Raw genomic sequence first — 24,295 nt, 5'->3', positions numbered from 1 at the left:
TTCACTTTTAAATTTAAAGGTACTTAGAAAGACAATCATAAAACCCAAGGGACTGAAAGTGAAAAATATTCTTTTTCCCGTTTGAATAAAAATATCGAAGTTCAGAAAAACGCCCCCGTTGGTCTGCGTTGGTAACCAAGCATCTCACATGCACGAAAACAACCTTTACCTTTTGTCCACATTTCACCCATTTCTGGACGCTTAATTCCATGTAAGTCTTCCTTCGATCAATGAGCTTCCTTCTCTCTATCGCCGATTCTTCTATTTCTAGTTATTTTTACTTTGATTTTTTGTATTTGATGATGGCATTGTGATGTGTTTACTGTGGTTTATGTTCTTGCGATTGAGTGAGCAATTGTTGGTACTATATTTATCGCTTTTGCCCTAATTCAATCTACTGTAGTTATCAACTGTTAATTTGTAAGTGTTTCTGTAAATTTGGGGTAAGTTCAGTTAATCACATTACAGTTCGATCACTCTCTACGATCGTTGGAACTTCTATATCTCATTTTGACCTTTTTCTGTTTGGGTTTTATGCATTCATCGGTCTAATTGCTTAACCCCCTTCTTGATTGATAATGCGGGAAAGCTTTAGTCAATATAAATTAATGCAGAAACATGAGTTTTGATGGATGAAGTGTGTTGGCCTGTGAAATTGAGTTTCGGGTCAAATGCAACGAAATTTGGTTCCTTCCTATTTAGTGTAGCAAGGAACTTTTTTCATTTTTTATGTAACTATGTTTCATAATTTTTATTTTTATTTTTTTACCGGAAAATGTTGCAACATTTGATGAGTGGATATCAAGTTTATCATCTTTGTTCACCGTAACCCTTTCGTAAGTATTTTGTATAACTTGCTTAAACGGATATCCATAGCCTCAAATGTTACAACATCAACAGCTTACTGTTGAAAATGGGTGCAAAATAGGAAATTTTGTTACATCAATTGAGAAAAAGTTAATTATACCTTATACTAAATAGAAGCTAAACCAAACTTTGTTGCATTTTGCTTTTTAAGTTTTTTCCTATTTCCGGCGAAGCTTGATTTCTTCCCATTGTCAAAGAACTGAGAATCTTTCTTGTAATCCTTTTCGATTGCATATTATTTTATGTGTAGCTCATTCTCTTTACCTGTTTCTTGTGAGTCCATAGCAATTGAAGGCATTGACAACAACTTTTCAATAGAAAGATTCGTCAAAGAAAAATGTTACTGGGATTGAAGACAAAAAACCGGAGGAGCCTGTATGTCCAACTTGATTATCTTATCAATCTTGTAGAGATTAAGCCATGGCCTCCATCTCAGTCATTGAGATCACTTCGATCTGCATTGATACAATGGGTATATGGTGACAAGATTTCAGGGTCTACTAAAGCAGTTGCTCCTTCAATCGTTTCTGGTTTGAGTGTTGGTGATGGTAAAATTGAATTCAATGAATCTTTTAGGCTTTGTGTGACATTATCAAGGGATATGTCAACTAAGGCCGGAGATATTGAAACTTTCCAAAGGAACTGTATAGAGTTTAATTTGTATGAACCTCGAAGGGACAAAACGGTAAAAGGGCAGTTGTTGGCTACTGCAACCATAGATTTTGCAGAGTATGGTATTGTGAAAGAGAGTTTGATGATCAGTGTGCCTATGACTTGCAAGCGGACTTTTGGTAATACTGCTCAACCTATGCTCTTCCTTGAAATGCAGACTTCTGAGAGAAGTAATCGTATGAGGTCTTCATCCATTGATAGTTTAATCAGAGAAGGATCATTGGACAAGAACCACTCTGAGTCTGTTTCTGCTTTGATGAATGAAGAGTATGCTGAGGAAGCCGAGACTGCCTCCATTACCAATGATGATAATTCTTCTCAGTCTTCCATGGCTGCTGCTTCTTCAACCATTGGATCCAATGGAAATTTAAGTCCTCAAAGAGAGGTACTTGTATTTGCTTTCTCTTTTATTTTTTCTATATGCAGCTAACCAATCTTATAAGCTTACAAACGACACCTGCCCAGTATATCCCACACGTTGGTGGTTGGGGGGGGTTGCGGGTGCACGCTGACTTGATCTGTACCCTGAAGAGTAGAGTGGCTGTTTCCGTGAAGACCCTCGGGTAGTGAAAAATGTGTGAAAGGGAGAAATACATATATGCTAAGATTTGAAAAGCTAGATATGAGTAATGAGTGTGAGAATGTGGAACCCCCGTATTTACTTTCCAAAAGAGCCCCTAAGGAGAGAAGGGAAGTTCCAACATATATATGGGGATAAATAGTTCAAGTCTAGCCGATGTGCGACTAAACGGGAAGAGATTGTCCCATAGTGCTGAGGGGGTTTGACGGGTGGAGGGCCTAGCGAGTACAAATTGCCCCTGGGTGTTTTGTCCCTAGAGTGGTAGACCTTTGCCCTGATACCATGTGAGAATATGTGGAACCCCCATATTTCCTCTCCAAAAGAACCCTTAAGGAAAGAAGGGAAGTTCCAACATATATGGGGATAAATATTCCAAGTCTAGCCGTTGTCGGATTCTAACAATGAGTAAACAATAACAATACAATATATATATATATATATATATATATATAGATATATATATAGAGAGAGAGAGAGAGAGAGAGAGAGAGAAAGACATATATGCTAAATTTTGAGAAACCATATATGAAGAATCAATAACAATATAAACAGAAACAGGTACAGGAAAAACATTTACACACCTTCTAGTCTAACTTAGGGCCTGCTTGTTAGCATCTTAACGAGCGTAACAAGACACGCAAATTATTTGATCATCTACACATGAGTGTATGATAGGGCTTAATGATATACAAAGTGGCTTGTTCAATAAGCTTCTAGGAGGGAGCTTTATGCAGAAAGACAAGTTTTTTCCAAACCTGCTCGTCCCAATTAAAAAACACACTCCTTCCATCTATGAAAAACTCTCCCTAACAAAAACTTCCCAAATTTATACAGACATATTAATCCACATAGACATCAGGACTTAATGGAAACCAACCAAACAACCCCTTAGGTTTCTAGTAACTTAACTACCGACTCACTAACCCTTTCTCCTAGACAGGCGTATAAGCTTGTTGGTTTTAATTCTTCATTAACCTGGTGGCAGCTGATTGCAGAACGGATCAGAGGCGATATCTGGAAGATGTGGGAAGGTTAATGATCAAGAAGTCTTAGTTCAAGATAAAAGGGTCGCTGAATCCTCCTTTTATGAAGCACATGCTTCATTGGAGGGAAGCTCACGCATCTTATCATCAAGAGATTTATATTCTGAAGTAGAAAATGCTCGTACCACTCTATCTAATCTACGTAACTCAAGATTCACAATGCTACCAGAAAAGGCTGAATCTTATAGTTTGAAACTATCAAAGTCGTCTATTACTAATAATGGAACAAATGGATGGTTGAACGGAAACTCTAGAAACGACCCCTATGTCAATCTGCATGAGAAAGTTCCAGAAAGGGCCATTATTGGTAAGAATGACATCAAATCCATGGAATCTCAACTGTGTGGAGTGGACGATGAACAATCTTGTATACAGTTAAAAAACCCGGATGCAAGTCAAACGGGACAAGGAAGTCAAATCATGGGAGATCTTGGATCAGATGTTTTTCATGCTGATAGATTAAAGAATGTGAAATCTATTAGTTCTTCGTTGGATTCAGGTTTTAGAAATGGATCGGATGTTTTACTTGATAGATTAAAGAATTTGAAGTCTGTTAGTTCTTCATTGAATTCAGGTTTTAGCAACGGATCAGATGTTTTACTTGATAGATTAAAGAATTTGAAGCCTGTTGGCGCTTCATTGGATTCAGATTTTAGCAAAGGATCCGTAAGGAGTGACAAAGTCTTAGAGAAATTCAAAAAGGTTGGTGTTCCTGGCCAGAACGGAGGTCAAGATGTAAACAAGGTACAACACTTGGAACAGAGGATACGATTTCTTGAAGGCGAGCTGAGAGAAGCTGCGGCTATTGAGGTTAGTCTTTACTCGGTAGTTGCAGAGCATGGGAGTTCTGTTAATAAAGTCCATGCCCCAGCACGGCGTCTTTCTAGATTGTACCTTCATGCATGCAATGAGAACTTTCAGTCCAGGAGAGCAACTTCAGCAAGAAGTATTGTGTCGGGATTGATTTTGGTCGCAAAAGCTTGTGGAAATGACGTTCCAAGGTAAAATCAGCTGAAAAACTAACTGTTAGTTGATGACTTAGTCATGGTAAAAACTAGGTGAAAATGTAAAATGACCTAAATGGATGATGAAAAATTAATTGGGAAAATACATAGGGGCATAATGGGAAAAATGCAAAAAACCCCTGAAGGTCATTGTAATGCTACTTGAAGTAGTTTTTCAAAAATCTAGCTTCTAAATTAGTTTTTTTTTTTGGAAGTATATAATATTTATATTCAGTAAATGCAACAAATAAACTCACAAACCAACCACTATGATACCTGCTGGGCCACAGGCCCTTTGGTTATAACCAAATAGGAATTTTTCAATAAGCTCATAAATAGGCTAGCTTACGGTTGCCAAACATGGCCAAAATTATTTAATTGGTCCTTTCTTTCTTTTTGAACACAGGTTGACTTTCTGGTTGTCAAATTCCGTTGTACTAAGAGCAATAATACACAAAACTTTTGAGAAAGAGCAAGCATCAGTTTCTGCCCGACAATCTAGTAAAACGAATGCTGGGATCTCCGAGAAGGGAAAGAACGAGATCATATCTCCATTCAAATGGAAGAAAGACTCTTCTTTAAAAGAGATTAGAATTGGTCTACCTGCAACTTCTAATGAATGGGAGGACCCTTGTATGGTTACTTCTATCTTGGAAAAAATCGAATCTTGGATCTTCTCGCTCATTATCGAGTCCATCTGGTGGCAGGTTTTCCCACAATCACATTCTTTTCCAGTGCTCAGATTTTTACGATCCCTTAGGTGTCTAATCTCGTCTTATATCTTTCAGACTCTTGCTCCTTATATGCAAACCACCGCTGCAAAGGGTATCCTTAGAAGAGTTGTAGATTCAAAATCTAATAAATCTTGTAAAACATCACCTGCTTCATATGATCACGAGCAAGTGAACTCCTCCTTGGAGCTTTGGAAGACGGCTTTCGTGGAAGTCTGTGAAAGAATTTGCCCTGTTCGAGCTGCAGGACATGATTGTGGTTGCTTGCGTATGCTATCCACATCGGTTACGTATTTTTACTATGCTTTGTGGACATGCCTTTCTCTCTCTCACACACTTTTTACTAGTCGGAGTCTTTAGGGTGTGTTTGGTACATTGGACAGGACATGACATAATAGAACAGGATCCCTGTTGCACGTTTGACAAGACTTTTATGTGGAACAAACAGGAACAAAGTGGAACAGACTTGTTCCACCGCTACCCCAGGGAACTGGCTGGAATAAACTTATATTTTACTAATATAACATCAAAATAAATAGGTCCCTTTTTTACATTATATTCATTCTTTAAATTTTATTTATTGTATTTTATGCTTTTTAAACTTTCATTTACCGTCCTAAAAAATATGATATTTATACGGTTTCTATATTTTCATTAATCTATGTACTTTATCGTATATTTAATAATAAAAAATATTGTAGATCAGGGATAATATAAAGTGGTTTGACGAAAACTTACCAATGATATATTTTGTTGTAAAGAATAAATTAATCAAAATATATAAAAAACTCATTAGGGGTAAATTGGTCATTTTACTTTTCTATTCTGTCCACTTATGTCTTACCAAACGCTGAACAACAGTTCTTTCCTGTTCTGTTCTGTGCTGTCCTATCCAGTTTGGACACCAAACGCACCCTTATGGAAACAACCGCTCTACTCTTTTGAGGTTAAGGTCTGGCTACATCTTACCCCTCACCTGAAACAAACCCCACGTCTGGGTTAGATATATTGGGTTCGTTTGGTTTGGTTTAAGAGGTGCTTTCTAAACTATATATTATCCTTACTGTAGATAATGAAGCAGTGCACGGGTAGATTAGATGTAGCCATGTTTAACGCCATTCTTCGGGAATCAGCTGATGAGGTTCCAACAGATCCTTTATCGGACCCGATAAGTGATGCCAGGGTTCTACCTATTCCGTCAGGGAAAGCAAGCTTTGGAGCTGGTGCACAACTGAAAAAGACGGTGAGTAATGTTATCTTAACCTTAGGTCCAATTCACTTTCTCCATTTTAACATTGTTCATTTAGTGTATTTCATTTATATAGCATGAAACGAATATGTGAAGTTGGGACTCATTTAGTGATAAAGTACAGACTCACAAAATCGACTATGGAGAAAAATGGCATAAATGAATGAAACCTCAATGTTTAACAACTTATGTGTTTGATTGTGTAGGGTTTTAAAACAATTTTGTAACCACTAAAACGCAGCGGAAAAATAGTTTAGGTTACTTTATTAGAAAACTTTTCTAATATTAAACCTTGTAGCCGGATCTAATGACTATTAAAACAAATCTAAATAAACCATAGGGTGTTTGGAAAATTTACCTTTCAGATTCGTCGTGGGTTCTAAAGGAGCACCTTAGAAATCAATGTAGATTTTTTCTATCAAGATCCACACACGAATATGCTTGTGTCTTCTATTAGGTGCTAGCCCAAAACCCGTCTAAATATGCGTTTCTTAACAGAAAAGAAAGATGATATATTATTTTTTCTGTTTTTATCTGATAGCTAAAATGAATCATCAAAGAGTTAGGCTTATCACCTTATTTTTAGGTTGATTGAATTATAGATAGACTATAACTCAAATAAGCTTTTATAATTATCCGTAAATATATTTATTTAAACATAAATATCTATATTTACACATAAAATCTCGTAATTATCATAATTACGCTTTTAACACATATTTATAATTATTCTACAAAAATAATCGTTTTAATAATCAACATGATTTAATTCGGGTTCTCATAATAGAAGCGTACGTATTCTTTGTGTGCGACCCTTATAGGTTTACATACTCGTTGGCAGTATATCTATGTGACACATGTCGTGGGTATATAATAACTTACATATAGTATTGGGCTATGTTTGGCAAATTAGCTGATAAGATAGTTGTTTGGCTAATAAGCTAGCTGATAAACTAGTCATGTTTGGTATAACCTAGTTCTTAAGCTAGATGACAATGTGAAATGACTTAAAAGGACATCTTGAAAAATTAATTGGAAAAACGCTATGGGCATAATTGGAAAAAAGCTCCCGGAGCCTATTGAAACGCTACTTCAAGTATTTTATAAGGTCATGTTTTAAAAGCCATAATATTTGTTCTATTGATCGAGCACAGATCGGAAACTGGTCCAGATGGATCACCGATCTATTTGGCATTGAGATCAATGACTCTTTAACAGATGAGAATGAAGCTGACTACGATGAAAACAGAGAAAGCTACGGTACATCCTTCAACTCTTTTCATCTCCTGAATGCACTGAGTGAGCTCATGATGCTTCCAAAAGATATGCTCTTAAGCAACACGATCCGGAAAGAGGTTTCTAACTCTTAAAAACCAAAATTGTTCTTTTAAAAATCCTGATATCCCGTTGATCGATTAAATAGAAGTCTTAATTTTTTTTGAAGGTGTGTCCTACTTTTGGTGTACCGCTAATAAAGAGGATTCTTGATAGCTTCGTCCCGGATGAGTTCTGCCCGGACCCTATTCCTGAAGTGGTGCTTGAAGCCCTGGATTCAGAGGTTAGTTCCTCCTGATTCTTTAGAGATTTTAACTTTTGATTATCTATTTTAGAAAATTATAGCTTAGGCTGTTGGAGATGCCTTTATAAAGCAACCTTTGTTCCTTTCCCCAACCAATGTAGGATTTTGGTACAATCCGCCCCCTTGGGACCCAAGCATCCTTGCTATACCAGTCCGGTTCCTGGCTCCAATGCCATCTATAACTATAACATCCCAGGCTAAACCTAGCAGATACTGTCCATTTTTGTCCACACACCTGAACTCGGTTTTAAAACGCGTTTGATAAAGGAGGTATCAAGCCTCTTATAATGCAACCTTTGTTCCTATCCTCAACTAACGTGAAATCTTTCTACTTAGTCTTGCAACAATGGATCTCTTAAAGCAGTTTGCTTACCCATAAAATTAATCCTAATTACCATGAATCTCAATGACCAAGAATTGCCGCCTCCTAATAAATGTTGCCTTCCTCTGCTGCCCCGAGAGAGTGAGTTTGTATGCCTGTTGGGTCTTTTCCTGGCTTTCTCACCAGGCTCGATGCTACATAAATGTTCCAAATTGCATCCTGAACGGACCTATACCAAATTGGGGTTGTTTAAGTATATAACTTTAAATAAGATTTTAGTTAAATCCATAACCCTCTTGATCTATTGAAGAAAAAATGGCTGTATTAACAAAACATCATAAGGTTATGGATTTAATTAGAATCTCATTTAAAGTTATAATAACCAAGTATACCACCAAAAGTTGATAGTAGTCATAGGTGTTTAGGAGAAAAACTTTTTGAAGCATTCTTTACCGAACTCTTAAATATATCATAAAGTCAAAGGTCCTTTGGATAAGTGACTTGAAATAAAATTTTAATCAGGAGCATGACATTCTCATCTGATCTGCCCCTTATTTAAAACAGCCTTGCCCCTAGTTAAAAACTTAGAAATACACTAGAGGACCATTTTGTAAAACGAGCTTATGAAGAAGGCCGTTGAGCTAAATAAATCATGTTTTTATTCTCTTATGTGTAGTCGTAGATAGATATCTCAATCTAGCATGGAAATTTTCCGAATTATCGTGGAACAAAACAAGTATACAATTCGACATTTGATATACTTGCGTTTTTTCCTAATATTTTTGATTAAGGATTTACTCGAGAGTGGCGAAGATTGCATCATCGGGCTCCCTTGTGCTGCACCTCCTATCGTATATCATCCGCCTTCTGCATCTTTAATTGGATGCATCTTAGGAGACGATGGAAACGGGACTCGGTTATCACGCAGTGGTTCTTCGATCCTACGAAAGTCAAATACAAGTGATGATGAACTCGATGAATTGGATTCACCGTTGACTTCGATCATTGACACTTCTCGGACCGTAACTGCTTCATCAAAGCCCATCTGGGCTTTGAAAGATGGCGGGAGTCGCAATACCGTTAGGTATCAACTCCTTAGAGAGGTCTGGATGAATAGCGAGTAGTAATTATTAGTTTAGGCTGAATCAGTTTAGCTCTCTATATTCTGTCCTTAATAAATTATAAATTCTTTTCACAATCCCATTTTTTTGATAATTGCTATATCATGTTTTTATTATTAATATTTGATAAATTATGTAAATTAATTAATTATTATATCTTGTTTACATCATTTTTTAATTATTACTATATAATAAATTAATGAACACATAGATACTACATAAAAAAAATATTTTGAGGATAAGAAAATAAAAGTTTAAAAACATAAAGTACAATAAATAAAATTTAATGAATGAACAAAAAATAAAAAGTAGACATATTAGACATTTTAGAAGAAAACTAAATCTATTTTGAGATTATATTGGTAAAATACAAATATGCTTCATCTTGTTTGACTATGTTCCAACATGCCTTTTCCATTTTTGTTCCATTTTATTCTTCTCTGCTCTATATAAAATTCCTGCCAAATGTGAAACATGGATAACTGTTTAGTTCTATTATATCAAACGCACCCTAAAAACATTATAATTTTCGTAATTTGAGCAAATGATTTAAATAAAGAGTATTGCAGACGTTTTATATCTTCTCTCTCATCTTTTCGTTAAAAATGAATAACATGCACAATTACAAGATAGAGTGTGTATGTATGGATTAATACACACCACCTAATAGTTGAAACTATTATCTTAGTGTATTTACAATGTAACTTAATATGCACTTAACTTGTAATTAAAAAATGATGGGTTTCTGCCTATTTTTATTAACTTGGTTTAAAGTTTGTGGTCTTGAGTAACAATACTTAAAAAAGATTATTTAAATACAAGTAAAAATCGTTGATTTATATTTGTAATTCGATTTTGATAAATATAATTCTAAAAATATATTAACATAGTTTTAGAGATGTATAATTATTATATTAATTTTACTCTTAATTAATTTATTCTTTTTAAGAAGTTGAATGTAGATATGAGAATCTAGTTATGAAAACATATATATTTATTTTTATATGAATATAAATAGAAACAAAAACAGAAACAGAAACATTTGTTTGAAACGTGAGAGTGTTAACAAATCAATTTAAATAATGAAATCCTTGTAATTTAAGAAATAAGTGATGATCATCAAAGTTAAACGTGGCGTAATAAATATTCTTTTTTGAAATAAATAATAAATCAAATTGATTGATGAGTCATAGATTACGTGTTACAGATGATGGCAGAAAAATAGAGATATGTACGGATTTCGATTAAAATGGTACCTGCAAAAATCACAATCAAGTTGACCTTTAAAAGTCGGTTCCTCCATTTGAGTCGTTGCGGATTACTTTTATAAAAATAAATATTAAATAGCCATCCATTTTTATTTTTATTTTTATTTTTAAATAAAGATTTTAGATAATTCACATCGAATATGACTTTTTTTATTTTTATTTTATAAGACAGAGAAAAATGAGAATTTAATTGGAGTATATTTATTTGGTTCCTTGAACATAATAATAATAATAAAATGAAAAAAAGTGGTTTAACTAACTAATTAGAAGCAAAGCAGTAATATGTGGTCACGATGGCATTACATTTTACGAATTTCCTCCCAATTTCCCTCCCCACCGCCTCCTTGAAATTTTCATCATAATCCACACGACACTATTTCATTATTTGTAATTACGACTTTCACAATTGATAACGTCGCTTCCTTTTCCATTTTTCTAAATAAAAAATTTGATTACAATTAATTTCAATTTTAGAATATTTATATTATATAAATACTCTATAACTTTATTTTCTCAATAATTTTTTAAAAAATAAACATTAAAGGGATAAACAATAAAATTCATATCTCTTTCCTCTTTTTTTTAGAGTTTTAGAGAATTCTCTGTATTTAAAGTTTTCTCCATTATTCTCTAATTTAGATAGATAAGTTATTAAAGCATCTACAACAACTTTTTCAAAATGAAAAAAACTGAAATTTTAAACCAATATTTTTTTAAATTCTTTTAAAAGCAACAATATACTAAAAAAGAAAATTCAAGTCAATCTGAGGTGTAGAAAAAGCGTTTTAAAGTTTTAAAAATCATTTCATAAATTGTTTATATATTTTTTCTCTTTATTTTACTATATATTTTAGTATAATTGTTTGAAGAAAAAAAAACAAATGAATCTTTAAAATATAATTGTAAAAATAAAACTCTAATTTTTTATTAAATTATATTTATAGAAAAACCAAATGGTTATTAAATATCATTTATCCACGTTGTCTTTTAATTTTAAATATACAAGAGAGAGTTGTACTTTGGTTTGATGACGGTGTGCACACATGAAATAGGAGGGGGGATTTTGAAGATTTTTGGAAGTGCAAGGTAGTATAATGATATTATTGGATGAGTGTGTTTCCAAGATGTTTCCTCCACCCCGACTTTGAAAATTCGTAATCGCTTACATCCTTAAACTTTAAAATGTTGGTCAAAACAAACCCCGTGGCCAAAACGCGGACGCCGTACATTGTTGTTATATAAAGATGCTATTTTCTATGCAATTTCACTTGTTAAACACTCGTCTCTCTAAGACATATACATACATACATACATACATACATATATCTATAAACTAATATATATATATATATATATATATATATTTGTGGTCTTGATCGTTTATATCGGGATAAAAATAGAGATGGACAAACAACAACAATACATACGTGTATTTAGACATTTGGATAAAAATGGAGATGGGAAGATATCGCCGTCAGAGCTTCAAATTTGCATTGGTGACGATTTGTCATTGGAGGAGGCAGAGATGGCTGCGGCGATGATGGATTCAGATGGCGACGGGTTGTTAAGCTTGGAGGATTTGGTGAACGTAGTGGAAGGTGCAAACGAAGAGGAAAAAGTGAACGATTTAAAAATGGCGTTCAAGATGTATGAAGAAACGGAGGGTAGCGGATGTATAACGCCGAAAAGCTTAAGAAGGATGCTTCGCAAATTGGGAGAGTCGAGAAGCTTTGATGATTGTAAGTTGATGATCGCTAAGTTTGATGTGAACGGTGACGGTGTCCTCAGTTTTGAAGAATTTAGGGAAATGATGTCGTAATCGTTTCATATACATATTCATGAATGTATATATATTGTTTTCATTTGTTTCTGATAAATTTATTGATAGAGCTTTATGATTGTTATTGCCCGTAAATGCAACCACCAAAGTCGGAATTTTGGTCATATCGGCATTTGCTTTCTAGATCTTTCTAGTAACTTCTTTGGTATATTATTTCTCATATTTTAATTTTAAATATTATTTTCTAGTCTTGTAACTAATGCAGCAGATTTGATTTTTTTTTATAGGAAAATAAAGTATTTTTACTACTAAAAATACCATACATACAAAAATGAATGGTTTCATTTTTTTTCCATCTTAAATGATTAAATATCTGAATTTTTTTATTTTAAATAAATAAAACTAAATTTCTTTAATAAATAAAACATGGAATTTTTAGAAATGGATCACATCTTTTTACCCAAAAAGAATTATAAATGTTTATCGTTTTCAAATAGTATGTAAGTGAAATCCATCACACCTAACAACATTGGCACACCTCATTGCCCTATTGTTGTCTACTCTTCATCACCAATGTTGCCCCCGTCATCCATCTCTTTTTATCTATTTTTTGTATTTCAGTTCCTTCTTTTTTTTTTTTCCTACAATGTAGAATGAGTACACATAAAAAAAAAAAAAAAAAAGGTAAATGACAGCAGTGGCGATAGCGAGCGATAGCGTTGGGTGCCAATGGTTTGAAAAAGTATAACTAATTTTTTTGGTTAAAAGAATAAAGGTAATCAATTTCTAAAATTTGGTATAAAATTTATTAGAAAAAATGTTTAAGATTTAATCATTAAAAATTGGGAAAGTTCAATAATTTATTTATTTAAAAGAATTTTAAATGTTAATCATTTTAATATGGAAAGTTTTATTAGGTTTCTAAAAATAGAAAATTTACAATTACAATGTGATAAATTTATGTTAAATATTCAAAATAAAATATAACAATTAAAAAACACCAATGTATATAATTATACGGTCTTTATAACTATGTATGCAACCGGTTGTTTTCTAGAAACGTGTTTTATTGAAAATAAAAATTGGAGTAATAAAACCTGGTCTTGTTAACGTGACGAAAAATAATATTGGATTTGAGATTGCAACTGCCTGCCCTTTCTTACAAGTTGCAACAAAACATGGTCAACCTTCCAAACCAATGAAAAGGTACAACTCAAACAACGTTTTATAATATATCACACACCCAGACCCAGGGGCGGAACGATTGGTCAAATGTTATTTTTAAACATGTACTCTTTTAATATTTAAATATTTATTTGGTAGGTATATCTAAAAGAGAATAAGATACATTTTGTCATTCAAATAAGTGGAACAAAACTTTATTTATACTCTGATACCATATCACGAACTATAGAAGAAAAGTGGGGAGCAATTTCGTTGATTGATTGAATTAAAAGAGTATTTTTATTTATACTCAGAATTACAGAAGACTAACAAACCGCTAACAAAAACTTAACAACTAGTCAGATTAATAAGCTCTTGTTGCAAATAGACTAGTCTACCCTTGTAGTCTGGTAAAAATCAATAAAATGTAACAAGATTTATACATTACTAAATTACTGGTGTTACATTAAAATGCTAAAACCTTTTATATAGAGAGGGAATATTTCAACATATATCAAAGTAAAGAAGAACAAGTCTAGTTAAACAAAAGTATGGATGAATCAGAGATATGATCTTAAATGAGTTTTTATTTATGAGTCGTTTGTTTACCTCTTAATAATTCTATTAAGAGTCAGTTTATGAATCGTTAAAAGATAAATCTTGTTTGACAAAAAAAAAGTCTATATCTTTATAATTCTAAAACTCTTTAAATAATTTTGTATTATAGGTCTCCCTTAAACATTCAGCACCCTAATTTCATTGTAAACAATTACCGAACAATTACATTTCATGTTATACTATATTATAAAAAGTTCTTAATTATAATGAATCAAATCATTCTGTAACCGCCAAACAATCCCTTTAAATTTATAACCTTATGACATAACTAAAGAAATAATAACCACGAAAAAAAGAGTAAAAGCTCGTTCAATATCATATATATTTAAATATCCCAATACTGATTTTAGATATCATAACAAAATACAATTAAAAATCATTTACATCCTTAATTGCAAATGGCTGGGCTACTAGAGGTCTACAGGAGCTTTCCCGAACGATCACTTGCTCCTCCTCGCCCTCCGCCACCAATTCCGTCAGCTTCACCACCACTTCTCCGGCCGTCGGCCGCAACGATGGATCGTCATCCACACACTCTCTCGCAAGATTCACCAACTTCATCGCCACCTCAAACGGATAATTCTCACCCAACGCGTTATCCATCCATTCCCTCACTTTCTCCGCCACGATACCGGAGTTGAGAATATGCTTGATTCTTTCCGATAACCGACAACCGTCGTCTTTACTCTCCGATTTACCCCTCCTAATAGGCGGTTTTCCCGATAGTATTTCGAGCAAAACAATCCCAAAAGCGTAAATATCCATGCTTGGACTAATGGCGCCCGAATTTGAATATTCGGGCGCAATGTACCCTTCGTCCCAAGATGAAGGATAAGTTGAATACAGATATCCCGAAGCAGGTACTTCTTCGGGATAATTCTGATATCGAACACATTCTTCCATGCCAAAGTTACCAACTTTGGCATGAAATTCCTCGTCTAGAAAGATATTCCGGCTCTTCATGTTCCTATGAACGTAACTCGGGTTCAGTACTTGATGCATATATTGTAACGCATTTGCTACGTCCAAACAAATATTTAGCCTTTGGTTCCAAGTCAAGAAACAAGAACACGAAGCAATGAAATGGCTCTTCATCGCTAAACCGCCATGAATCCAATCTTTTAAAGATCCGTTTTTGGCGTATTCGAACACCAAAAACTCATCGTGGGTGGCTATCGTGTTTGTGATAGTACCGTCTCCCATACAAAATCCCAGCAGTCGGATTATGTTCGAGTGGAAACGATTCGGGCTCTGAAAGAGCTCGAACTTGATCTTGGAGATGGTATCGGGACTTGTGCATTTGACCGCCACGTCTTTTCCTTTGAGGCGGCCATGATACACAGATCCCTCGATCAAATTGGTGGAGGAGAACTCAGTGGTGGCTACTCTCAGCTCCTCCACCGTATAGCTCTCCACCACCATTGCCGCCACCTTCCGTGGGGTGGTGGGGAGGATATGGTCGTCCAAAGATTCCATCTGGGACGAGGATTCGAACGAGACTTTCTTTTCGCTCGCAGTTCGGACACTTAAACTCAATTGTTGGAGCTCCAAATCGACACTTCTGTTGCACGATAAACAATGCTTCGGCTTCATCTTCTTCTTCTTCTTCCTCCTCTTGCATACGATCACGTAAAACACAGATGCCGCAACCACAATGCATATAACGAAAGCAAGCATGCTAACTGCGATATAAACCCGAATTGCCCTCATTTTGGGATTCATATCGATGATATAAAATTGGTGAAATTAGTTTGAAGATTGTTGAGTTGCAATGGATGTTGGCACTTGGTTATGTGGTAATATAGTGTTAGAAAAACCCTAATCCCCAAATGTTGGAAGGCCAAGAATCGTGGGTTTGGTTTTCTATAATGATTTATAATCAAAATAAAAAGGGGATGAATGCTCCACATGCATAGCATATTCATCGAGATGGTTGAAGAGTGGAATCCAGAGCAAAAAGTTGGATTTTGGGGCCACACCATTGTTTAAATGGACACTTAAAACCATTGTTAGTAGGAATTACAGTTTATTCTGTCAGTCAGTTGTATAAGATTTTTTGGTAATGACTTAATAATACGAAAAGAAGTTTTTATATAATAATTACTGATGCTGCAAAAATACATAGGACCAGAAGAGAAGTTCTTATTCTTATAATAACTATTATATATAAGTTCTTAATTAATTATGTGAGTTGAAGATGACACTACAAGAAAAGGGGTTCTTATAAGAAGTGCTCTAATAAATTAATTGTTAGCTGATAAATTAATAATGTTTAAATTTTGATAAAGACTAGCTGATAAGGTAGATGATAATTTAAAAAAACATGTTAAAGAAACAACTGGAAAATTATAAAAAGCATGACTTCGAAATATATATTGATCTTTCATTCTCTGTTTTAGAACGTAAGTCCTGAGTTCTACATATTCTTACATAGTATCAAAGAAAAAGTCTAATGAAATTGACATTTTGAGACTTGTCTAACAAATAAATAAATTTATGGTTATATGAAATATGATTTAAAAAAGGAGATGGTGGTGGGTGATTTTAGACGACAAAAATTAAATTAAATAATGTAAAATTAAAAAAAGTTGTTTTTATTGACTCATAATTGAACAACATTGTTAAGAATGGAGAGACATGGGTACAAGGAGATGAATCTACACGTGACAACACATGCTGCACATTGATCCGGCTTAAAGCTAAACAGATCCCAACACACAATTACATATAACATAACATCATTACTTATACACAATCACAAAAATATGAGAATAAAGTTCTCTATGAGATTCAACTCATATTATAAAATCATAAGATTGGGTTTCAGATCACAAAATTAACATTGAATCTTCACAGTAAAACATCAACATCATGAGGATATAAAAACAACAAAAACACCGTAAAGTTTTACCTTTATAAAGTTAAGCGCTTTGATGCAATCCTACATTCTAAATCTAGTTTAAACATGAATAACACTACTAGCACCAAACAACTTTTTAAATAGTTGTTTGTCAAATGCTTACCGAATAAATGCTTACTAACATCAGTAACCATCATCACTTAACTAGTCAGGTAATATTCTTGGCCATTAAAATAGATTGTTTATCACCGTCTCAACAATAAGCGCTAACCAGGTAAAAGTTTCTCCCTCACTTACCACGCAAAACCTCGGTCGTTGTCATGCCCTCTTACTAGTTACAATTATCGGTCTTTATCATGCTCATCCTATAAGATAAATGACCCATTAAACATTTATTAAAAGACCCTAAACCTTGGCCGAGATTTCTTTTAAAAAGTAACACCATTTGACCATAAAAACAAAACCTATAGAATTTTTACAAACCATTATAAGAAATATAGAGACACGCAACAAACATTACGTTCTCACCCTTCAATAATGTAATTCTTTTCCACTACTGACACAACCAGGAAGCGGTGACACTGTGCCTCTGTTTAGGTTCGCCCGTCTTAACTCTACATGATATTTTACTGGATTCGTTGGGTTTGGCTCGATTTGAAGGTGTACCCATACAATTCGTACAAGTTTAATGTGTTTCAGAGATTGATGACAACAACAGTAGTCTACATACTAAAATGCGTAAATTTCAACTACATTTCTGCGCCTCAACGACACTTTTCCTTAACAATGATATAACCTCAGCCGGGTCGGCGGCTCCAAACACCGAACTGCCTGCAACGATGCAGTTTGCCCCCGCTCTAGATGCATCATCAATAGTTGAAGGCCCTAAACCTCCATCTACCTGCAATGCATCATAAATGTAAACATGATCCTCATGAAACTGCAAAACAGTCGTGAAAATTAAACATATGAAACAACGCTGTGTAAACACTGTGCCACACGTGTTGTCACATGAAAACTAGTTTGTAAATTTGTACGAATTATTGGGTTTGTAAAAGAATAGGACTATATATATATATATATATAGAGAGAGAGAGAGAGAGAGAGAGAGACACATAAATTTCAACAAGGTTTAGCCGACATGGACTCTAACACGCCCTGCCAACGGAGGCTAGACAGGTACACTTCATCCCAAGAGTGTCGAAAGGGGACTAGAAGAGTACCGATTTCCCTATAGTGGTAGACATAGGCTCTGATACCATGTGAGAATGTGTTATGTGGAACCTCCATTAGATTATACTCCAAAGAGTACTTTTTGAGGAGAAAAGGGACCTTCTGATATATAGCGAGAAGAATGATCAAAGTCTGGCCAATACAGGACTCCAACAGTTACAATGGATCCCGACTTCAATAATGCATCCTAATCACTTCATTGCATCACCATTTACGTAAATTCTCGTTCACTCGCATACGCCATGAACCCCACACAAACAGCAAGACTACTCAAACCAAACGAACCTAGTATATCTCATTGAAAAGTAGGGTCTAGGTAGCATCAATAAATCCTAAAGAATGACGTGTGTAGGAGAATTTCGGAATTCAACAAATTATGTAAATAGAATAGAACAACTAACCTCTATATCGAGTGTTGGAAACTTTTCTCTCAGTGTGCGTACCTAAAAACAGAATCAACGGTTAATAAAATCAGTTACAACACCAAAATGTATTCATATGTGAAGCAGCAATATTAACATCCTCGTGTACCTTATTCATCATTTCTGACATGAACTTTTGTCCACCAAATCCAGGTTCAACGGTCATAACAAGAACCATCTCCACACGATGTTCACCTTGAAGCTATGCATCGCAAAAAGAAAAACATTCACGACCAAAACAATTTTGTGTAGAATCATTCAACAGCTACATAATAATGCAAATTGGCTCGAGATATTAAATAGTAACACTAATTTTATTATTAGATAGATAAGGTTTTAGGAGCCAGATTATTCACACCAGCGAATACACTTCTTCAATGGGGGTTCCTGGCTTTAATGCCACACCAGGCCGCATGCCCTTGGCTTTAATTTGATGAACGAGTTCTTGCCAATTATCTGCAACAATTAACAAGTTCTTTAAGATGCTTTACTAAACGAAATAGAGCTTTAGCTTTTGGAACTAAAAATGTAAAATGGTACACTACAACAAAATCGGCTTCTATATGATGTGAAAGATCTAAGGGGATGTTTAGTTGGTTTTTCATCAAGTCTTGTATGGACAAAGTTGTCTGTGTGGATGAATTTGTCTGTATAGATTGAGAAGATTTTGTTTGAGAGGTTTTTTCATAGACGGAATGAACGTGTCCTTTAATTGGGAGAGGGGTTTCGGAAAAAAACTTGCTTTTTGCATGAAGCCTCATAGCTTACTGAATAAGCTACTTTCTAAATCATCAAGCCATTACCAAACAATCATGTATAGTTGACCGAATAAGTTGTGAGTCTCATTAAGCTCGTTATGCTCCGAATATGTTCAGGCCCTAAATGTCCTAATAGGCTGCATCATAGGACTTAAGTTTATAAAACCAAACAATTGTGAATCGTGTATAAAGATATTATTGTAGGATAACATAACGTATTTGAGCATCCTAACAAGTTTTTTAAGACGTTTTTTAAATTAAGTGTCGTACTAACTTTTTTTTATAGGACACTTGCTTTTATAAGAAATTTTTTCAAATAATGTCATATAAAAAGACTAATATGACACTTTATTTCAAAAGTTGTCCTAAGAACGTCTTAGGACGCCCAAAAGCGCCCTATCAACTTATTGTAACACCTTTACATGGGGTGCACAATTGTTCAATCCCATAAAGTAGTCTATTAGAACATTTAGATATATTTGGCGTCCTATAAAACCAATTCTGTTGTGACGGTATTCCAAACAGACATTGTCGGACCTTTGGACACCTCCACATGAAAAGTAAAACCTGAAGCACCAGCTTTTCCGAATGGTTCCACATAATCAAGAGGGTTTGTGACCATAAGGTGGCAATCCAAATAACCCCTGCATAACCAGAAAAGAAAAGCTTATTCATGATGAATAAGTTGCGAAGTTGGAAGCTCACGTTGAATAAATGAAGGGTTTACTTGGTATGTTTTCTTAAACTCGCAATGACCGGAGCACCAATCGTAAGATTTGGTACAAAGTGACTGCAGAAAACGAAGGACGTCAGCACAAATGGCCATACATATTGCTAAAAATCGAACATCTTGTAATATCTTATAAGGATACACCTTAAGGGTGCGTTTGGTACACTGGATAGGACAGATCAGAACAAAAATCACATTTTAACGTTTGGCAGGACTTCTATTCGGAACATAGTGGAACAAGTGAGTTCCACCCCCACTCCATGGAACAAGGGGGATAATCCTATATTTTATTAAACATACCCTCAAAATAAAATTTAATTCTCTTCTAAAACATCAAAATACGCCTCTATCTTTACATTTTATCCATTCTTTAAATTTTATTTATTACACTTTATGCTCTTTTAACTTTCACTTTATTGTCCTCAAAATATTGTTTTTATACAGCTTCTATACTTTGGTCAATTTATGTCATTTATAATTATTAATAATAAAAAAATAATATAGAAAAGGTATAAAATAAAATTTGGAAACTGCATAAACTATTTATTTTGGTCTCATTTTAACTTCTTGACGGAACTTTCTAATGATATATTTTGTTATTAAAAACATTCATTTTATTATAATTTAATATTTACATGAATTAATCAAAATATATGAAAGATATAAAAACTCATTTGAGGCAAATTGGTCATTTTACCTGTTTTGTTCTATCCAGTTCTGTCTTACCAAACGTTGAAAAACTCTTTTGTCCTGTTCTGTCTCTTCTGTCCCCTGTTATATATGGATACCAAACGCACCCTAAGGGCCAACTCAACCGGCAAATAAAAACGAGATCTTATGGGGTCCTCCCCATAGGTCAGCAGTTCAAATCTCCTTGGGGATTTTCGTGGTTGTTATCTTCAGGACCCCATGGAATTAGTCAAGGTAAGCAAAAACTGGCCCCTAGACCCATGGTTACCAAAAACAAGGTTTATAGCTGAGTCTAGGACCTACCCATCCTGCAAATTCACCAAAAACAACCGGTTAACTAACCGACTTGGAGAAATCCTAAGTGATCAAAATAAAAAATATGAGTAGTGAGTTGTATGTTCATAGCCTTTCTTGAGAGTTCCATAAACTACTCTTCCCCTATCCCCAATTATCCTCCATGACATCCTATGCGTAGTTAGTTATTGGATACAGATTTCTCCATATGGCCGTGAATCTGATATGCATTCGACGCCAAAAAATGGAGCAAGGAACCCAAAAGCATTCACCAAAACCCAACATGCTTAGCAATTGTTTGTATTTTCGAGTGGGATTTACATTTACCGGGAAATTGTCCAAAATAGCCATCCTGTTCCGACACCCCCTGTTCACTTATAGCCATCATCTCAACTTATTGACCGAAATAGCCGAGGTTATGCAACTAGAATTTACGCAACCTGCGATAACCCACTTTTTTCAATATGATATTCAGAAAAAGTAGACATTATGCAAGTTGAATTAAGTGCCACTGGGGTAACTCTGTCTATTTCAGTCACTAAGTTCAAAAGGTGGCTATAAAGTGAGGAGGGTCAATCGGCTATTGTGAACGGAATTCCTGGTAGATTTTATCCAATTTCATTTTGTGGGGATTCTGAATAATAAGAACCTAAATATCATTGGCGAGTAAGATTAAGGGGCCGTTTGGTTGGTTTTCTATTATATCATGCATGGATAAAGTTGTATGTGTAGATTGATCTGTATTTATATATTAAAAAAGTTTTTATTTGGGAGGGATTTTCATATATGGAACTTGGAAAGGGCTTTTTTTAATTGGGACGTCCATCTTTTTCGCTTTCTGCATAAAGCTTCCTCCTGAAAGCTTACTAGATAAACCACTTTCTATATTATTAGGCCACTACCATACAATATAGCTGATTGAATAAGCCTAGGAGTCCCGTTAACCTTATTAAGTTGCTAACAAATGGACCTTAAGTTTCTCATCAATATATTTAGGTCAAGAGTTGCAATCTTACATAATTTCATATCCAACCCCTTTCGAGAAAATCGCAACAAAAAGCAGAAAATACTGAATTAGACGGTTCTTCGTAAGAACTTGCAAAAGTGTAATTGCGAAAAGATTAATAGAATTTGGGTAAAATAGTGGAGAAGAAAGAGAGATCAGAGTGGTACCATGATGTCCATGTGAAGCCAATCGGCGCCGGATCTAAGCATGCGGTCGGCCTCTGATGCCAGATTGGCGAAGTCTGATGATAGCATCGACGGTGCTATCTTGGCTGCAACCGCCATCGACATTATTGGAAATTTGGAGGAGATTCCGATATCAGTGATGGGCGAATTGCAGAACTTGGGTGTGGTGGTGGAGAGAAATACGCAACGAAATGCCCTAGGATTGATATTGGTGGTGACGGCGTTACCAAACCTCAGCATTTTATTTGCAATTCAGTCAAACTCAAACCTCCTTCTTTTATTGGAAAGTAATAATGATCTTCAAGATTTCTTGATCAAAGGGTTGCCAACAAATCACTACTTCTAAATAAAAGGGATTCTTGATCGACGGTTATTCAGTTTCAAAGGAAAACCAACTTCATTTTTCAAGAATGGCAAGGGTTTTACGCTAAATTTGTCTTAAAAAATAACAATCAGGACATCTCCAACTCAATCGCTAAAAATTATGGGTCTATTGAACACTAAAAACAACACTTAACGTTGTGTTCTCGAAACTTTTTTACAAAGAAAAGGGACGCAAAGAGAAGGAAGTAAAAAAAAAAAAAACTCGTTCTTCATTTTTTTATGGTTTTTCTCTAAACCTAAACCCCAAAAAACATTAGTGATCTCTCATATTTTTTTCTAAACTCCATCAACGCAACCAAGTTAGAGAGGAATGTTGCAAAATCGAACAAATGAAATATATCAAATAGAGATGGAGATTAAGACTACAAATCGAACAAACATGAACAAAATGAATCAAAGATGAAGATGAGTCGGGCACACGTAGCACGCTTTTTCGCAACAATGATAATATAAATTTTTTTACTGGTTTATTTTGTTCCTGGTAATCAATAAAGTAAAATAATATATGTATTCAAACGATTGGTTGATATGAAAACAAAAAGAGAGATTTTCATTTAACATATATATATATATATATATATATATATATATATATATATATATATATATATATATNTATATATATATATATATATATATATATATATATATATATATATATATATATATCCATGGTTTGTATTGGGAGGGATAATAAAAGAGTTTTAGGAAGCAAGGGGATGGAAGAGACGAGGAATTCAATAGAATTTGGATAAAAACATGACGAATTGGTCAACAAGGGATATTTAATAAACATGATGAATTGATCAAGGAAAATGTCGAAAAAAAGAAATATTTACAAATGGAAAGTACAAACCAATTATAACATGTATTACTTTCTCCATTTTAAATAACAAATCTAAACGAAATATATATATATATATATATACACAAAAATGAAAGTTGTAACAAAATCAAAATGATACAAAGGAAGGTTCGTTTTGAGTTTCATCACATATTAAGGGATATCATATGGTTAAAATAGAGGAGTAGGAATATGGGGAGAGCAGTGGGTTCATGATGTTTGCTCCAGAGGTGTACGTTTAAAGTGGATCAAAGTCTCGTAAAATCACAGATTGATCATGTAAAAAGGTCAATGTGGTTTGACTTGGAAAAAGTCGATCATATCAACTCGGGTAATTTATTACATTTTTCCAATAAAAATTAATTTTTTAAGTAAGACGTAAGATTATATCTTTAAACATAACTAAAAGTGTTTTTATTCAAATTACGTCGTCTTTCATATTTTTTTTTAGTTTAGTGGTTGGTATTTAAGGCTCTACCACCTTCCAAAATCTCTTTTTAAATAGAAAAATCCATAAAAAATAATGTTTAACATAAAAAAATGGCACGTAAGAATACGTGGTTCTTTCGTTAACAACACATTAGTTGGTATGCGATTTAATATTTAACCACCAAAGTTAGTTATATTTTTATTTACAATTAATTAAAACATTAATATAAAAACCATATTTTACTGATTAATATAAACAAAGTATTTTTTTTTTTTTGAGAGCAGGTCATTTACAAACCATCATAGTTATACAAATTATATAAACCTAATTTTAATCGTCCATCTAGTTTAATGAATATCCGATTTTACAGGTTGTTTTTTAATATAAAATTTTGATCATAATAAACAAATTATGATAATCTTCCATAAATATATAGTCATAAGAAATGGACACTCATCATT

General features: G+C 34.0%; 4 protein-coding genes across 4 annotated transcripts; 2 read left to right on the top strand and 2 right to left on the bottom strand.

Annotated features, from left to right (window-relative positions):
- Nucleotides 1-1,204: 1,204 nt before the first annotated feature.
- On the top strand, nucleotides 1,205-9,210 carry LOC112513080. Its single transcript, XM_025119203.1, has 9 exons — nucleotides 1,205-1,924; nucleotides 1,966-2,016; nucleotides 3,115-4,163; nucleotides 4,573-4,873; nucleotides 4,955-5,182; nucleotides 5,967-6,140; nucleotides 7,301-7,501; nucleotides 7,591-7,704; nucleotides 8,839-9,210. The coding sequence occupies exons 1-9, from the start codon at nucleotides 1,205-1,207 to the stop codon at nucleotides 9,169-9,171; spliced, it is 3,171 nt and encodes a 1,056-aa protein (XP_024974971.1). The 3' UTR covers nucleotides 9,172-9,210.
- Nucleotides 9,211-11,805: 2,595 nt separating this feature from the next.
- On the top strand, nucleotides 11,806-12,380 carry LOC112513271 (calcium-binding protein CML38-like). Its single transcript, XM_025119490.1, has one exon. The coding sequence runs from the start codon at nucleotides 11,839-11,841 to the stop codon at nucleotides 12,253-12,255; it is 417 nt and encodes a 138-aa protein (XP_024975258.1). The 5' UTR covers nucleotides 11,806-11,838; the 3' UTR covers nucleotides 12,256-12,380.
- Nucleotides 12,381-14,367: 1,987 nt separating this feature from the next.
- LOC112513078 (protein LYK2-like) lies at nucleotides 14,368-15,708 on the bottom strand. The gene has a single exon (XM_025119202.1). It carries the CDS (start codon nucleotides 15,706-15,708, stop codon nucleotides 14,368-14,370), a length of 1,341 nt encoding a protein of 446 aa, XP_024974970.1.
- A 1,895-nt stretch (nucleotides 15,709-17,603) lies between these two features.
- LOC112513841 (ribulose-phosphate 3-epimerase, cytoplasmic isoform-like) lies at nucleotides 17,604-22,275 on the bottom strand. The gene is made up of 8 exons (XM_025120215.1): nucleotides 22,159-22,275; nucleotides 20,995-20,999; nucleotides 19,999-20,061; nucleotides 19,809-19,915; nucleotides 18,872-18,969; nucleotides 18,623-18,715; nucleotides 18,493-18,534; nucleotides 17,604-17,759 (listed from the first exon to the last, which is right to left on the bottom strand). The coding sequence occupies exons 1-8, from the start codon at nucleotides 22,273-22,275 to the stop codon at nucleotides 17,604-17,606; spliced, it is 681 nt and encodes a 226-aa protein (XP_024975983.1).
- Nucleotides 22,276-24,295: the final 2,020 nt, after the last annotated feature.

This window comes from Cynara cardunculus (genome assembly GCF_001531365.2).
Source record: "Cynara cardunculus var. scolymus isolate 2C chromosome LG 5, CcrdV1, whole genome shotgun sequence".
Classification (NCBI taxonomy): Eukaryota; Viridiplantae; Streptophyta; class Magnoliopsida; order Asterales; family Asteraceae; genus Cynara; species Cynara cardunculus.
This window is presented reverse-complemented; position numbering and strand designations above follow the sequence as displayed.